Source organism: Anopheles merus, chromosome X, assembly GCF_017562075.2.
Source record: "Anopheles merus strain MAF chromosome X, AmerM5.1, whole genome shotgun sequence".
Classification (NCBI taxonomy): domain Eukaryota; kingdom Metazoa; phylum Arthropoda; class Insecta; order Diptera; family Culicidae; genus Anopheles; species Anopheles merus.
Window position 1 is genome coordinate 14,168,711 of NC_054081.1, and position 18,080 is coordinate 14,186,790.

General features: G+C 43.9%; 1 protein-coding gene across 17 annotated transcripts in view; it reads right to left on the bottom strand.

Annotated features, from left to right (window-relative positions):
• LOC121588047 (monocarboxylate transporter 12-like) overlaps window positions 1-18,080 on the bottom strand; it is a 129,043-nt gene that overhangs the window by 18,029 nt on the left and 92,934 nt on the right. For 2 of the 17 annotated variants that reach the window (XM_041905640.1, XM_041905668.1), the window contains exon 2: window positions 14,821-15,844. The exons of 9 other annotated variants lie outside the window; for them this stretch is intronic. In XM_041905640.1, the coding sequence (XP_041761574.1) occupies window positions 14,821-15,235 (415 nt within the window). In that variant the 5' untranslated portion in view covers window positions 15,236-15,844. Of the gene's footprint in view, window positions 1-43; window positions 223-14,820; window positions 16,039-16,635; window positions 16,686-18,080 lie in introns of those variants that run through there. 6 more of the 17 variants (XM_041905659.1, XM_041905650.1, XM_041905586.1 and 3 more) reach the window with 6 other exon arrangements.

Consider the following 18,080-nt stretch of genomic DNA (forward strand, 5'->3'; position numbering starts at 1 on the left):
TTTTGAATATCTGGCAGCCCCTCTGAAGTCCACAGAGACTCACAAACCCTTGGCAGTTTTCCTCACGCTCACAAAAAAAGTAAATTCACTCGGTTCAAACACGGTCGCGGAATGGATAGGGAAACACAGTTTTCGGCACGAGAGTTTTTCCGGCAAGTAAATCAACTAGGAGGAGAGGGAGAAAGGTGGACAAGATCCGGATCGGTCCACCGTCGCCAGCGAACTAACCCGCGGCAACGGCGTGCCGAACCACCATGGGCTGGGAAGCCGCGGGAACGTTCAGCACAGAATCCGAACCCGAAGCGATTCGTACGCAGCACGATGCGGCTTCCCTTTATGCGGCTTTCGGCTCGGTATCGGAACCGGCTGATCGGACTCGGGCAGCCGCCGCGGAAGGAAGGGCAGCCAATCGGGTGGAAACATAGTACAGCGCAGGGGTTTTCAGGTGTTTTTAAGATAATGTGCACTAGGTTTAACATAATCAGGCTTTGTGTCTGAATATCAAATTCATTTCGAGCGTTCGTCATAAATATAAAAAAGTCAAAGTTTGTCTTCGTATTTATAAATAGTTTTTACTGTATCATCATGTACCAATGTACTTGATCAAAAGGGCGTAGCTTTTGATTTAATTTGGGTTAAGCAATTTATAATTGAATTAATAAAATTGAAAATATAAAAAAAAATATTTTTGGGTAGGCGGATATGAAACAAAAAAAAAAAGACGTTGTAACTGTATCTCACTGTGGTTGTTCATCTTTACAAATACTCCATATATTCTTTTGAAGAAAAAAAAAAAGATCCTTTACTGTTCTAATATTTCAGTTTCAATAATATTAATACCAATACAAACCCATCGAAGGATATGGGAGTGCTGGGTCTGTTTGGATTGATCCATGTGAAACAATTTACTTATTTGGTATTGATTTGAACAGATTCGATGTTTGATTGAAAACATTGCTCAAAGTTGTACAAGTCATAGTACATTTTGTTGTGTCTCTTTTGTTTTGAAGTCTGTTTGTTATATAAATTTAATGTAACCCATGCAGTTTTATTGCTATTTGTTTTGCTCCAATCGTCATGTGAGGAGAGATGTGCGCTGCGTGTGATATGCGCCTGATGTTTGCCGTTGCTTACCTTTTACAACGATTTAAATAATAAACCTTCTATATTCTAAACTCGACGAAACTTTCAAAGGGTTACTGCCGTTGCCGCTTAATTTTGGCTCTAAACACCTATTTTTGTTTCTAGGGCAGCAATTTTTGACAGCCTGTCAAAGTTTTGCCTATAATTTTTCTTAATGCGCATCAATTTTTGTCTTTAAGGTAACAATTTTTGACTGTAAGTCAATGTGTTTAACTGATGTATAAGTTAAGCAATTAAGAATTGAATTGATATAATTGAAGTTATAAAAAATGTTTTGTATTTTCAAGTGTAAACAATACCTTCAGAACTCATTGTATTCTTATTAAACTTTCCACAAAAAAAAAGTTTTTGTGGTGTTTTATAAATTTATCATTATTTCTACGAGAAAATTGAAATTGATAACTTACAGACAAAAATAGGTGCGTTAGGGTAAAAAACATCAATTTTTGGATCAATATAGACAAAAAAAAACTGTAAAAATGCGCATATAGACTGTAAGTACGCCAAACAACATTTTGATCTTGCTTTGTGTAGTTTTTAAGCGACAATTACATGATCCTCCTAGACACGATTCCGTGGTCTAATTGAAACATACACTAGCTCATGATTAGCCCACACCAGTCGTACAGGTTTAAAATCCTACTCGGACCCCCGCGACAAGTCTTGTATTTTCCTGAGACACACTTCCAAGACATTTCACGAAAGGGAAATTTCAAAGACATAACTTAAGCGATTAATCGTTTAACTCACTAAGATAAGCTCCCCTGCAAACGCTGTGCCGTGTTGTGTCGAGAAAGGGAGACTCTCGGTATCATCGCGCGCGTGTTTTTGAACAGCTCTCTCGCAGTTTCCAACGCGCCAGCCGATGGGGACCCGAGCGTGAAAGCCGCGCGAGGGAAGCCGAAATTCCAGCAAACACCACCACAGAAACTACGATTACACACAAGCGCTCACACGGATGGGGAGATGTATGCTGCGAACCTCCGGAAAAGATTGTGAGCAGCAGCAGAAACGGGGCACGCACATACACCGGATGAAAGTGAAATCTCGTTTCCAACAAAAACAGCAGCACTACTACTCTGGCTGCTCTCTCGGGTTCAACGTGCATCCGCGCGGGGACGATTTGTTTATGTTTGTGGGCCCGCCTGTTCGGTACCGCGTTAATCATTGACCGCGGTCACCCTTTAAATGAACTGTTTGCAATTTGGGTCGCACATTGCTTCGATTGTGTGCCGATCAGTCCGGCAGCGCTTTGTGTTTGTATATGCAAACGGGGGGAAACGAAATGGAGCACCGTGACTCGCAAAAAAAAAACGATGTTGTTTGCATCTGCTCAACCCCTCAGCCAAGGATGTTTGTTGTTCTCACCTCCATTCCGGCATAAGAAGTAGTCGCGCCGGGATGCGAAGTTGTAAAATAATGAAATGAGATAATGTTATGAGCTGAAGCTGCTGCTGCTGCTTTTGGAGGGGCACGAAAACAAAAAACAAACACGCACCAAGAATGGGAAACTAAACAAAACCACAAGCGGAGCATCATGCACATCGGTGCACACTGATGGCAGTGGCGCCACCATAGTACCTTCCAGCCATAGCCAGAAATGCCCGCAAAATGGGGACATATCTGGAGCACCTCGTGTTCCACCAAATGTTAAAAAAACACAGACACACACACTTACAACTTTCAGCGCACAATAAAATCGACATTAGATCGGACGGTGCCAAACCACCTGCAAAACGGGCAAAGAAGTGAAGTGGTACACTTGCACCCTGCCTCCCCAATCCCATTCTATGAGATCAAGATTCATTGAAACCATTACACACCGGGATAGTTTTGCGTTGCAGCTTAAAGGATATTCCCGGCTTGCTGCACATTATGCTCCCCCTCGTACCCCTTCTTTTCTTTCTCTCGTTCGATCAGGGACTTTCACCCCAATGTCAATGTGCTCGACAAACATCCGCACGCTTAAAGGGTGCACACTTTGGGGAGGGGAGGAAGCTGTAGAGAGAGAAAAAAATCGAGCACACGCAACCCCGCTCGTTGTCAACCTTTTTGTTTCTAAGCTCACTTTTTGGCGCTTGTTTTTCTTCCTCTGCCCTACGCCGGGCGATGATGTGGGATGTTCCACCATTTCCGCAGATCGCGCTTAAGTACGCGCGGTACGGTGCACATCTCTCGGAACGTGTTACAGAAACCAAACCGGGCAAAACTTCTTTCCACACACACATACACACACACACACACACACTGCTGCACAAATTTGTCGCTAAAGGTTCGGGAGGTAAAACTTTGACCTACTTTTCCCGGGGGTGAAAGGGATTTTTTTCTTGTTGCTGTTGCGTATGTGAAAATAGTAAAATTCGACACTTGCAGCGTCCCTTTCCTACTACAGATCGCCTCCGCCCTTTGCGTCGCGTGTCGAGAATATCGCGAGAAAAGCTCCATGAAAATTGGACAGGAAATCAGCATCAGTTCCGCCCGTTCCCCGGGCAACGCTTTACGGTGCAATGAGCGTGGAAAATGGTCACCCGGAAGAATGGTCTCTATTGTGGGGCATGTTTGCTCGCTTCCGCTCCGGCAAACCGAACTCGAGCACATCGGGCAAAAGGCGGAGGGGCATCATGAGGTCATTGTTTTGGCTTTTTTTCTCGCCCTTCCTTGCTTTAAACACTTGCAAACGAGCTGAGAATTGGTACGCACGAGCGTGAAACAGGACAGTTGCTGATTCAGCATTTCTGATCAATTAAATTTTGCTCCTAAACGTGTTTTATTGGCCGGTGTACTTGATCTACCTAGCTTAGTATTAGAGCGTTCGAGCAGTTTTTTGATAGTGTTGTTTGTTGAATGAATTTTCCATGCTTGTTTGTGGTAGATCGAATTAAATTGATAGTGAATTAGTGTTGGGTTAATCTGATTCTTGGATTTCAAAGATACATGCATCTCAAAACATTTATGAATCTCAAAAAAATTAAGAATCTTGAAAGATTCACGAATCTTAAGGGACTCATAAGTGTCCAAAGATTCAGCTTCAAAGCTTGAGCTTCTTATTATTCTTCTTCTTGGCGTAACAGACTACGTGGTCATGTCAGCCTATACAGGCTATCGAGACTTCTTGGCAAGTACCACGCAGCCGGAGTGTTTGTTTTGCTACGGGGAGACGGTTCATGCGAGTCTCACGACGGGTATTTTGTTAAGTCGTTCCGGGTAAACCACTTTATCATGAGATCGTGCAAATTCAATAGTTTTAAAATCATACATCTCTAAAGATTAATGAATTCCTGGAGATTCATGGTTCTTAATGGATTCGGGAATCTCCGAGATACATGAATTCTTGGAGTTTTATGAATCCTTGGAAATTCATGTATTTCTAAAGATTGAGGATTCTATTCGAGATTCCAACTCATCGCTCAAGATTCATATGATTGAATCTCAACGAAAGATTTATGAAACCCAATACTGGATTATCGCTGGATTATCGCTCTTTTATTGATAATGAAAAAATAATACGAGTAGTTCTTAATACTAATAGTATTCGAGCAGTTTTTTGAAGTACGAGATGAACCTTAGTATAATTCAACAACAATGTACCGACCACTTCTCTAGTATTTTTCTCCTATCAACCAAAGCACGTTCATACTTGTATTGGGTAAATCTGATTCAGATTTATGAATCTGAAAGTATCTTTGAAATGATTCAATGTATCAGAATCTAGGTTACGAATATTCATGAATCTCGAAAGACTCTTGAATCTCGAATGAATTTTAAAAGATTCATATTCCTCAAAAGATTCACGATTCTCTAGGGATTCACGAATCTGAAAGGATTCGTACATCTCCAAAGATGCAAAGAACTTGAGCTTCTCATTATTCTTCTTTTTGGCGTAACGTGGTCATGCCAGTCTATGCAGGCTATCGAGACTTCTTGGCAAGTACAACACAGCTGGATAGTTTGTTTTGCTACGGAGAGACGGTTAGGTGGGGTTGGGCAAAGTCAATATTTTGAAAATCATACATCTCTAAAGATTCATAAATCCCTGGAGATATGTGAGCTTTAATGGATTTATGAATCTTATTTATCTTAAATTGAAACTTTTGAGATTCATGAATCCTTGAAGATTCATGAATATTTAGAGATTCATTTATCTTTGAAGAGTTGATTCGCGATTCGAATCACTCATCACTGCTGATTCATATGAATGAAACTCAACGAAAGACTTATGCAACCCAACACTAGTTCATACCACTGTCTGTTTTTTAGCAAATTTTGTATGTAAGCGCTTATGTGAAGTAATCATTTTTTGTTTTAGTATCCATAACTGCTCGAATGTATGTAAATCCGTAAAAAACATTCTCCCTTAATGTAATGAAACTGCAAACCATAAAAATGATATAAAAATTAAACAAATCTGCCGGCTGGATTCGGTTCGAGCACTTTCTCAGCAATAAATTGAACGAATAATCTACTCAAGTAAAACATGCAACGTTTGATGCCATGACAAATCGTCTCCTTCATTACAAAGAATCATTTGAATAACAAAGAATTATGTGTGTGTACGGGTGGATGTTCATTTCTAAACCAGCAACTCATTGCACTCGGGTTAAACGACACCGCCAGTGTTCAAAGTTTAAAACATCAAACTCCGACTCTGTCCCTGCTTGATGGTATAAAATTATGCGAAGTGTATTTTTTCTCCACTCCCTACGTTCTCTTTCGTCAATTTATTTCATTGCGGTCTTTGTTGCAGCGAAACAAGAGCACACCGAATACAAACTGCAAATGACATTCGTCCTTGCGTTGGACAGTTTTTTGTCATCACAAAGCAACCAACAAAAAAAGGAGGCCAACCAAGCTGAAACGGTCAACCGTAAAACTGGAAAATCTTGTACGCGCGCCGGGAGGAAATGCCAGAAAAAAGTGTAAAAAAACCGTTCCGAACACAAACGAGAATGTAGAACACAGCCAAATGCTTTGTACTGCGCGTGTAACCGATTGCGGGGTGTTGATTTCCGTCCGATGAGAGTTTCCACTTCCGAGCGAGTCAAAATCCCCCTAACCAACCCCACCCGGACCAGGAGCCTGGAGCGCCCTGGAGGTGGGTCGTGTTTTTATTTCACACTTTATTGTGCACATTTCATCGCCCCAGCGGCCGACGTTTACGGTGGGTAATTAATTATCCTAATCAAATCAAACAGCTCGCGTATATGAGCCGCGCAGACATGGCCGTCTGTTTTCCAAACTCCCCCACTCCCCTCTCTTGCCCTTTTGATGGACACTGATTAATGGATGGACTACGCAAAGGGGGGGGCCCAACCAAGATGGTCATCCAACACAAACCGCAAGCCTGCCTGCTGCCCTGCCCACCGCAGAAGGTTGAAGGTTGCAACCGGCACGTACGCGCATAAGTAAACAAGTTGCTTGCCCCTTGTGGGGAGCAGCGGGGAGGGGTGTTTTTTTTTGTTTGGAACGAGAGCATAAATTTCACTTTCAATCATAAATCAACCGGGCCAGACCAGCAGTATCGCGGGCCGGAAATATTACCACGCACCAGCTTCTCGCCCCAACTTCGACGCTCCCCGCAGGCCGGCTGACAATTTTCGGGCTAGCTGCCAACATGGCAAATCAAAATGGCAAATTAGCCCCTACCTTCACCCGACCCTGGTATCTTGATCTTCCAATGCGCGGGAGCGATTAATTGCCGCGCGTGTCTAGGAATGCTGACAGGTGGAAAACATGAAATGAAATTGAAAAGAAATGCTTTCGCGTGCAATTAGCGTGTGTGAGGCAAGATTTGCTATGCTGTTTGCATACTTTAAGGCGAAATTATAACTATTATAATTATACTTCAAACAGTACTGATCAACCAGATCATGCTCTATGGACCAAAACTGACAGTAATTCGAACAAGAGATATCTAGGGTGTACAAAGGGTGGAATAGGTTTTCCCAGTTTCCAGTGTAACAGTAACTGCACTTAAGCCTCCCACGTGAACGGACGACGTTCGTCGTGTCTCGGCTTGAGTACCTATGGGACCTAAATTCTCCTTCTTTCGGATCATTCTCTGTGTCTAGAATTGGTGAAAAATTACTTTCTGAGATTCTTCAACTGTCTTCGAAATGTGTTTGTACAAATTTTTCATCGAGCTTGTATAGTCCTACCTCAATTTTTCGCAGCTCCCTTGAACCTTCGCTTGCTTTCTCATCAGTTTTAAACATTAAAAACGAAGTTGCTTCAGCTAGAAGACGGTTACCACAAACATTAAGGCTATTTTATTTCCACCTTCGGTAGATATATTTCCTCATATAGTCAACTGAAGCAAAACTTTCAGGAAAAACATATATTTGTAGCGAGATCACTCATAGTGGAAAAGAAACACTACAGATGACTCTTTTAAATATAATAGTGCTGTCTGATGAAATTCCTCTCGAGATTGTCGAAAGCCTGTATAGTCCGGCATGTTCGCGTAGGACGTTACGCCAAATACAAGATTAAACCCCCGAAAGATCAACTTCATTAAATACGGCTTATGCCCAACTGGTCCATCGATACTATTCCTGTTGTAATTTATGTTCATCGTTATACCTGCCGTAGATTTTGCTAATCCAGTGGATGCACAGATATAGTGGATACGGACTTCAAGATGCATTGGACACTTACCCTCATGAACTACTACTGCTCAAACTCCATTGATTTAGTTTCTCTCAATTGATTGTTGCTTGGCTCAAGTCTTTTCTCTGTGACGGAGAAAAATAAGTTAAGGCCGCTTCGATAATGTCTCCCGTTTTTTGAAATTCTTCTAGCCTCACACAATGACGTCATCTCTTGTTTCTTTTAGTTATCAGTGACATTCGTGAAGTTCTTCCGCCTTATGGTGCTTTCCATCGATGATTAAAAATAAATCTTTACCATCAGCAGCCTGTATGATTGCCCAGTATCGCAAAATTGCCTTAATTCGTTTTGCCAATGATGTTGCCTTTCTTAATCTTTCTTTCTGAACAATTACAATGGTCTCTTTTTGTCGTAATAGACATCCTTATGTCATTACATTGTGGATGTTATGTCTTTTGATAGACAACAAATTTCAAAAATCAATCAACATCTTGAAAATAGTCTTGCTAGAGCTTCCAATACTCTGGGTTTCATGGGGTGAGGAATAACTGCTGGGTTTCATGGGAGGAGGGATAACTCTCAAATTTATTTTCTATCAAGGAATTGTATTGTGCCTTAGTTCGTTCAACTCTAGAATTTGCGAGATCTGCTCACAAGAATTTCAAGAAAAGAAAAGAATTTCACAGATCACAATAATTTCGCAGGCTTGCACGTACAAATGCCAACCTATGCCTGATTATGACACTCAATGTTTTATTTTTGGTCTTTACTATCTGGTGACCCGGCGTGTTGCACTACACACTCGTTTAATTTCCAGTAAAACCTACTAAATCCCTTAAAATTCCCACTTCCTCACCTCTTTTCTCCCGTCACGCTTAGCGGTTTATTACTGCTCTGGCGATAAGGATTATTATTCCTATTTTTTAATGTTCAGGCTACTTTCTCTTCATTTTATAGTTTAACCTAGGTATTGTTTAACCTCTCTAGGTTGACATGCGAAATGAATTAAACTTGACATTGAAGTTTAAATTGAAAATCAAATTGAAACAAACATCCAAGTGAAGACAACTGACGGCTAAAGATTAAAAACCATTTAGCCATTTATTTATTAATTTTAATAGACTATTTTATAATTTGGCAGTGCGTAGGATTTTATGTCAATAAAGACGAAGATTTAGAGAAAAAATTCTCATCGTGAGAATAGCTACAACGTGCGAGCATTTTTTAAACAATCAAGAAATGTTACTTGGGAACAGTTTGATTGGTGTTTGTTTTCGCGCTGCAAAGATTCTTTCAAATGAGGCTGACACATTTTTGGCATAGTTCACGCACCTTTTCGCAGCGAAACCGGACCATCGAGCTTTCCCACAGCCCTTTCCCGTGCACCCAGCAAACCAGTTTTGCGATGGCTTAATCCGCTCGCTGGGAACTGCCGTAACTAAATTGCAGCGTGGTACAAGTGACTTACTTTTTTGCAATTAAATCATTGACATTGCTTTCGCACACAGTTGGGAGAGTTTTGTGTGTGTTTTTTTTTTAAATCTCAAACTTTTCCTGCAACCTAATGCAACTGGTCGACGTGTGGCCTGCGGTGTGATTTACGGTGCGCGCACATATTTGGCACTAAAAAAAAGAAACACCATTTATTTTCCGTTTTCTCGAGCTTAATTCGCTGGATTGGCATGTCTCGTGGGATGAAGACAACCGTACACGGCACAAAAGAAATCCACCCCAATCCCATGCCCCGCGCCATCTGCTTAACCATTAACCACGGCACCCTGTTGGCTGCGGGGTTGCGGACGCTGGCCGCCGTTTATTTTGCTCGTTTGGTTCCTTTATTCACTGCCTTTTCAAAACGATATTTCCATTTTGTATCCACGAGCTGGCTGACCTGGTGCGAGGAAAGATTGAGCAACGCCAAAACTGTTCCACCACTACCGCCCCCCCCCCCTTCCACTGAAAACAGATCGGTCGTTAAATTGGGAAATAATGGCAATAAAAAGCACATGCACATGGTCACCGATTGATCCCTTGCTCTGTTTCTTTCTCTCTCTCTCTCTCTCTCTCTCTCTCTCTCTCTCTCTCTCTTGTTCATCGCTATCCGTGACACTTCACCCGAATGGACACAGCCGTTAACAAAACAAAAAAATCCCAAATATGCTGATGCGAACCAAACTGCTCGAAACTGCTGACGTGCGGCGGAAAACCGGGGCTCGACGAGACACCCGCCGCCGGACAATGGAAAAGAGAGCACAGATGGAGAAAGCAGCAACGAGCAGACCGAACGAAACCCTTGCCGAGGGGAGCCGTTGGGCGTTTTGTTTTTAAGCGTGCGATGCTGTGTCATTTGTTTTGTACGCCAGCGGGTACTTTGGAAAATAAAATAAAACACTCCAACGCTCCGTCTGTGGCGATGACGGGTTTGTTTTTCAGCAGTCCGCACCCGTGGCCAAACAGCTGGAAGATGTGTGGCCATGTTTCTTTTCTTTTCTTTCTGTTTCACCCTGATGTGACGAGTGATGGGGGAGAAAAATGGCATCCGTAGTGAGTCGCTGCATGAAACCTCGTGTGTAATTCAATTTATATTAAAATAGTACAGTAAGTGGGGGATGGGGGACCAAGCACATGCACAAAGCGTACCATTGTGCTTTGGAGGAGTTCGATTTAATGCACACACACACACACACACACACACACACACACACAACGTCAGACAGTAGCCGGATGACTACACTGACCCGGGCAAATTATACATTCATTACACACAGCCCGAAATTGGCTTGATGGTACGAAATGTTCATCGGTGAATCATTCGAGCAGATTCACGAGTGGATGTTCCCGTGGGAGGGGGGGGGGGAATGGTCAGGTCAGAATGCCAATTTAAAGCATCATAAACACACAGTTCGAACACAGGCCACGCGAACGCGGACTCATTTGCATGCCGTTTTGTCTTCCCTGTGACCTTCCTCCGTTCCTCCTCTCCTACCGGGCTCGAACCAAAAAGAGCGGCGTTGAGTGGGTGCTTGGAACGTCTCCATCGTCCATCCACGCCGCTTTAAATATGAGCGAACGAAAAGGGAGTCAAAAAAATGGAGGTAAACAACGCTACAATGTGTTTCGCTTTGTTTGCCCCTTCCTTCTTCTTCTTCACTGCTTTCAGCCTACTGCCACTAAAAACCGTTTTGCCGCAATTATTTTGCATACAAACAGCCCCTCGCCACCAGAGGGTCTCTCTCTCTCTCTCGCTTTTACCATCATCTCGAGGGAAATCGATCGTTCAATTCGATCGCCAAAAAAGGACAAACGAGCCAGGAACAACCTGCCTCGGTACGGGGCCTCAGTATGGCCAAAGATGAGGATGTGGACCACCCCGGACCGCAGCATCGCGCAAATAATGTCATCAAGCAGAGGATGGCGGGGTGGGATGGCGACAGCGTGCCAGAAGCTGATGGCCTGTTACGCTGAGCGGACACGACAGGGGTTGGAAATTAACTCACTGTTGTGTAGCCAAGTGCCTGCAAAGCAGGAAATGGAGCAGATGGAAGACTACCCAAGTGACATTTGTTCTAAATTTTTAACCATGATCTGCTGGAATGATCTTCGAAATACAAAAATTGTGAGAATTTTGGAAACCGTATTAAAAGCGCCAAAATCACGCATATAAGTGTTTATGACCTACTTTACATGACATGGTTTTACGACCAGAAATAAGGATTAGAAACATTATTTCACAAAAGGATAGAGAAGAAAGCTATAAAAAGGCCATATCGCTGTCGATTTTAAAAGGCTTGTTCTAAAAGTCCCTTAAAGGTGCAGTTTACTCAATTGACATTTTCGAGCACGAATAATCGGGAATTCGAGCAAAGTCCTTTGGTCTGGAGCCTAAAACTTCCCTAAACTTCTCGTTTTCTCGATGCTTTCTTCTAGATCCGCTCGGAAATGATGTATCCTATAATGAAGTTCACACAAAATTAGCTTTTGTTTTTCATCAAAAATCGAAGCTATGAATGTAAATTGAGCTCGACGGCATAGTCGATCGATAGAAGAATTTTTAATTTACGAACACACCAGATCTTGGCGCTTTCAACACACTTGATCCACGAGATCCACGCAGAAATGCACGATTTCAGGCGTAACGAGTACTAATCGAGCAGATATGGAAAAACAATTTCGAGCAAATGTCACTTGGGATGGAACAACAATGTCGAGCAAATGTCACTTGGGTATTAATCTACTGTGCAGTGTGTGCAATATTGTCCAAAACCAAAGTAATTCCAAAATTGTTGTATGTGCACCTAAAAGTATGCAATGTGCATTTATTTTCTACCCTATTAAGCCCGAAATGCAGTTCCATTTCTTCCTTAAGCCAAAGGCCAACAGTAAACAGCACTGTGTTCGTTGTGAACAGCACTGTAATATCGTGCAAAAGTTAGCCTCTCCACATCCCCCACGCTCTCGTACTCTTCCCCCTCCGCCATATCGAGGCCACCAATTATCCCCGGGGACGCCCATTACCGGTTCCTTGCCTCCTGGTGATGGTGCGGGTGTGAGGGTAGTGCTACTTTTTTCCCATTTCCAGCATTATCATCGTCATCATCGTCATCATTTAATGGTGTTGATTATGATTTGCTAGCAGCTGCAACTGGCCACCGAAACCTTGCCACCCGTGCGTTTCGGCTGCACTCCTAAAATGGGAGCGTGCGGGGCCCAACTACACACGGGCGGGCCGCGGCCGCCTACCTTCCCCATGCGGTGGTGGGCTTTTATTCATGATAATTTAATTTAGCGAACCAACGCACATAATTGGAAATTGATTCCGTTATGGTTTGGCAGCGCCTACCACCACGGACGCACGGGCTGACATGGCAGTATGGGTACGGGAAAGTATACCGCGAATGTCTCTGTTTTTGGTTGTTCTTGTTGTTGTTGTTATTTTGCCTTCTTGCCCACGGGTGGTATCATGCTGCGCTGGCTTAAGATCACTACAAGAGAAGTGGTCTGTGTGTGTGTTCCTTGCCGGGCCTGGTATGGATGCGCAACAGCTGGAGCTTGCCCTGCGAAGCTAAATGATTTATTGCCCGTCCAACCCGATTGAGAGAATGTTTCTTTTTTTGTGTGTAGCTTTTGGGACTGAGGAGACACTCCATGAGTGAGGATATTTATGAGACCGTTCCTTTTGACGAGCTGGAGTGTGAGGTGTGTCCAGATCGTGGGAGGCAATAGCCAATGTCTAGAAGTATAGAGATGTCTATATTGAAACGATTGATCCATTGAGGGCATTTGTGGTTATTCAAAACGTGGGAATGTGAAGAACAGTTGTCGGCAGTTTTGAGAAATCTAGATTGATATGAGTGCATACACGGAGCCGTAGGTGGAACTTTTTAAGACATAATGAAGATATTATGAAGAGCATTACAGCATTGAAAGTATCAGTGGTTTTTTGGGAGAACCTCTAGGCATTTTCTTTAGCAATATCTAGAGGTTATTTGTATTCAAGATATTGAAAACATCCACATAGACAGTGGCTGATACTGAAGATGCTGTCAAGATCTCATCTCAGATATTTTGTAACGCTCCAAAATAGCAGGAAGATATGTTGAAATATTGAAGATCTTATGTTTTTTTTATTAAGGACGCTCGGAAGCCTATGTATTCTAGATTTTCTTTGTAGCATCAGCAGATACTAAGCATGCAAGATACTATAAAGATCATTGAGAAATTCTGCGAAGAAATATCCTAGTGTGTGTTATCTTGAAAAATATGAAATCTCTAGGGAAATAAAATAATTTGCAAATAAATTTCCAGTGGCTTTGTGTCTTCAAGAATTTTGTTTAAGATGTCTACAGAGTCGTAGACCGTTAGTGGAGTAACAGTGAAGATCCTCTAATGTTCTTTGGAAGAACTTTTTAAAGGTATTGCGTATACAAGACATGTTTTGCTGATGTTGCTGATTAAAATCTTTTTGAAACTATACGGAGAGTTGAAAGGATTTCGAGAAATAGTTTGGATTTTCTGGAAGATTACAAAGAAATTTGCAGATAATGTATGTATTCAAAATTTGTATTGTACATGTCTATAGAAACACTGAAGAGAACGTAAAATAATAGTAAAGAGCTTAAATATCTTGGGAATAACTTATGCAAGGTTTTGTGTATTCAAAGGACGTTTTCTTAATGAGCTTTTGAGAGCTTTTGAAGATCTTAGCAAGAAACATACAGAAATTGTCTCAGATCTCTTAGATACAGAGAGGAATGTGAATGCAGTTCAGATCTTCTGGAAATATATAGTATCTTCAAATGCTAAATAAAATGTTATTTCGTTCAGTTTTTCATTCAGATGTCCAACTGCATGATATTGTCGATATGTTCTGTACGGCACCAGTAATCTGGTAGCCAATGCCAATATAAAATCATCGCCCGTAAACGCACATCAAATGTTGCATTAATTTTCCGATCAAGTGCGCTCCCGCGCAGACTGCCAAGATCAATCAGTGCGATCCGAGTATGTGTTTGTATATGTGTATGATTGCGTGGTCCCCCAATGGAGAAAACTGTACCGGAAAAGGGACAGGGTAGACCGTAGCTAAAACCGTGGCGAATAGAGGAGCCGGAGGAGAGAAAATCAACGCAATGCAATCAGCGCAGGAATCTAATAAAGTGTAGAAAAGATGGAGCAGGTATGAGGAGGTGCAGGAAAAAAGCCAACAAGGGACATAATGCGTTACTACCATTTCCAGCGGGCCCGCGTCGCACTGTGAACTTGTTTGTGCTGTACCGTGGCATGGAGTGGAGGAATAACTAGGGGGGAGCGAAACGTCATCTCGAGCGCGCGGTTCGCGGTTATGCGCGACGCCACGTCATGAATTATTCAAACATAAAATTAAAACATTATATCGACCCAAACATGGCCAACGCCAATATGTGTGTAAGCGCTAGAGAAGCGGACACCATATCGTTTTAGGTGTCATTTGATCTCGAGCCGAAAAGATCGAATGCTGGGCACGGGGGGATGATGATGTTTTCCCAAGCCACGGCCGATCTTCCCGGAAGCAGGTACGGAGCAAACACTCACCTGCGGCGACGGTTAGGTGGGGAAAGATGTGTGCGGTCTGCAGCAGGAACACACCCGCCGACAGCTGCAGCCCGTGGGCGATACAGTTGATGACGATGCCGATGTAGGTGACGAGCCAGCCCCAGCCACCCTCCGGGTAGTAGTGCTGCTTGAGCGTTATCAGCTGGCGCAGATCCGCGACCAGGCGGGCCCCGTACGGTATCTTCAGGTCATGGTGGCGATGGTGATGGTGATGGTGCCGGTGCCGCCTGCCGGACGAACCGTCCGAACCGTAGCCGAGATTGTTCAGCCCACTGCAGGACCCGCTGGCACTGAGCGCCACGCCGGAATCTTCCCGCGAGTTGATCAGGTGCGGCAGCGAGTGCGAACGCTGCAGTGCCAGCGGGCGCATCGTATCGTTCGACGAGAACGACATGGCGATGGTGGTGGTTGTCTTCCTCCCGCGTTGTACAGGTTCTTTGGTAAGCTAGCGGCACTGCTCGCAGCCAGTCGAAAAATGTCTTTTGAGTCACTGAAACGCGAAGTGGATGCTGCTGCCCGGCGATGTGTCTACTCCCCCGATGGGACCGGTGCAACAGCGTTCGGGATTTAGCCAGTGCACGATGCCACCACCGGAGTGACGCAAGTCGCTCATAGTCTCCGGCTGGGGTTGGAGCCTAGTAGTAGTAGTAGTAGTAGTAGTAGCAGTAGTAACTGGTAGCGGGGTTGGTATGTTGCAAGCAGCCTGTATACCCGGCCCGGCCAGGCCGGGCATGCTGATGACGCGGTGACAGCAGCGCGATGGGTTCGTTTAGAGCAAGGCAAGGCCAGAAGATATCGCGCGTCGTGTTACTCTGATTGCAGGTTGTTCGTTAAGGTAATTGAAACTTCTATAGCGATAATTAACACTGTCGCTGTACCTTAGAACAGTGTTCACACACTAGACACTACCTCGCACTACCTAATAAACCAAATTTTCACTTTTCATGTGATTTGCGACGTCGCATAGCAGTCAGGATGATGATGATATCAGAGAGCAGAGACGCTGTTTGATTGGAGAAGAACATATCGTAAGAGAATCATCGCTGACCTCAACCGTATGTGCAAAGAAAGCACTCGTAGGCGCAATGGAAGTGGAGAGCCGAAGAAGATTTAAACTGAGGATTGCAGTGTTACATGATCGTTGTGTTCGTCACACGGATAGTAAGAAGTGTTGTATATATTCCGGCCAATAAGCCTACAGGTTCAAAACCATCAAAAATGTTCGTGTGCCGACGTAGTTGGTACTTCGTGCAGAAAAGGAGGCGCTTTATTGAGTGGTTTCAATTTAGAAGCCTGATTTTGGTGCATATCCAAGGCGGTTGTAGCTCCAATATTAGCATAAGTTGAATATCACGTTGAAATAAATATAATAAATGGTAAATTTTGATTATATTTAGTACTTCGTGTAATTTAGAACTATCAATACCGAAGCGCTTTGGATTTTAATGAATGCACTAAATTTACATATTTTTCTCTTTTTTTATTCAGTAGGAACGGTTTAGGCCGTATTGCTTATTTTGACATATTAAAACCAGGCATCGTATTCTTGTCAAAGGTTCCATGCGATATTCTATCCCAGGTCCACCACGAACATATTGTTAGGCAGCATCCACTGTACTACGGGGCTTGCAATAATGAAGTTACCCAGTGTGTTACTAGTTCGCAACCCATTGCCATAGTGAGTTCAAGGTCGTGATGTCGGCTAAGAGGTGAGAATTTGTTCTACTGGGTAGGCACTAGCCCATGGGTTGATTGTTAGATTCACAACACTTCACCAGGGTGTACACTGCTCACCATCGCACACACTAGATCACCACTCAACCGTCTTCTTCCGTGCACATACTCTACTAAAGTCTGCATAGCGTGAACTCATGGACGACAGCGTGTAGAAGAAAACAAACGAGAAAGAGAGCATGCGAAAACGAGAGCGATTGAGCGTTGTTTGGAGGCAAATAAAGAATGAGATAAATGATGACCGGTTTTTGTGTGTATGTGAAAAATTGACCACACAACGCAATACGACTTTTTTTTGCAAACACACACGCGCAAGTCAAAGTGGAGCAGCACCAGCAGCAGCAGCAGCGATGCCAATTTAGTGTGCTGCCCTCTCCCGCTCATCTTGCACCGTGCGTACTGGTGCCCACACTGGTTAATCAATTACTTATCTTACGAATCCGTCTGCGCCCCCCTTCAGGACAGGTTTCAGCCGTCCACCGGTTAGGTCTGGCGCACAGCTCATCACCGACGGTCCCGCGAACACGCCGGCGATGTCAATCTCTGTGCCGTGCAAAACGTAGTGGACGTGCGACAAACGTGCCGACTAATTCCTCATTATTGGACTTGCGCTATCTCTGTCTTTGCCGAGACACTCGTATCCTGGGTCTCCAAGGATGTATAAAGACTTCTGTGCAAAGACTTGCGATAATATCTAATGGCTTTCCAGATAGTGGTCGGTGGGCGAGAGGGAAAACATATGCATCACACACACACAACACACACACACACACACACATACACACACACACACTCTCTTAGTAGTGGTGCTCTTTTCTTCTATCGATCACTCATTTCTGTGCGCCGTTGATGGCTCACGCACCGGCTGACAGGTTGATTGGCACGTGTTGATTGACGACGGCATTTTACTGTCTACTTTGTCTGCATGTGTCTATCTCTGCCATGGACATCGGTCGTCGTTTGGGACGAATTCTGCAATCGACAGCAGCGTCAACCGCACCCTGGAGCTAAGTGGAGCCGAACACTCGCTAAATCCGTAAGACACCGCCGCACCACGAAAGCGCTTGTTGGACCTAGGTGCAAGGGAGGGCCCAAGATTCTCTGATGGGGTCCCTCGGGTATTCCAATTTGCCGGCCCGGTGAAAGATATGGATATGTTGATACGACGTTGTGCATACGCCACGTCTCACGGATCTCGGCACATGCGAGTGACAGGCCAGCGCTAACCCACAAGGAATCCATCCAACCAAACGATCACTGGACATCGGGCAAATGTGCTAGAATAGCTTTTTTGACGCCCCGAAATGAAAGGAACGGGGAATGGATTCTCGCATCATCATCACCACCATCATACGGCCTGACCGAAACGATACGTGACCATTACGGGCGGGGAGGATTTTGCTATTTTCACTACCAGGCCTGCCAACTGCAAAAAGGAGGAACAGGCAAGTAAACAGATATTGCCAGACGCCGCCACCCCCAACGGCCAGCTTCTGACCTTTTAA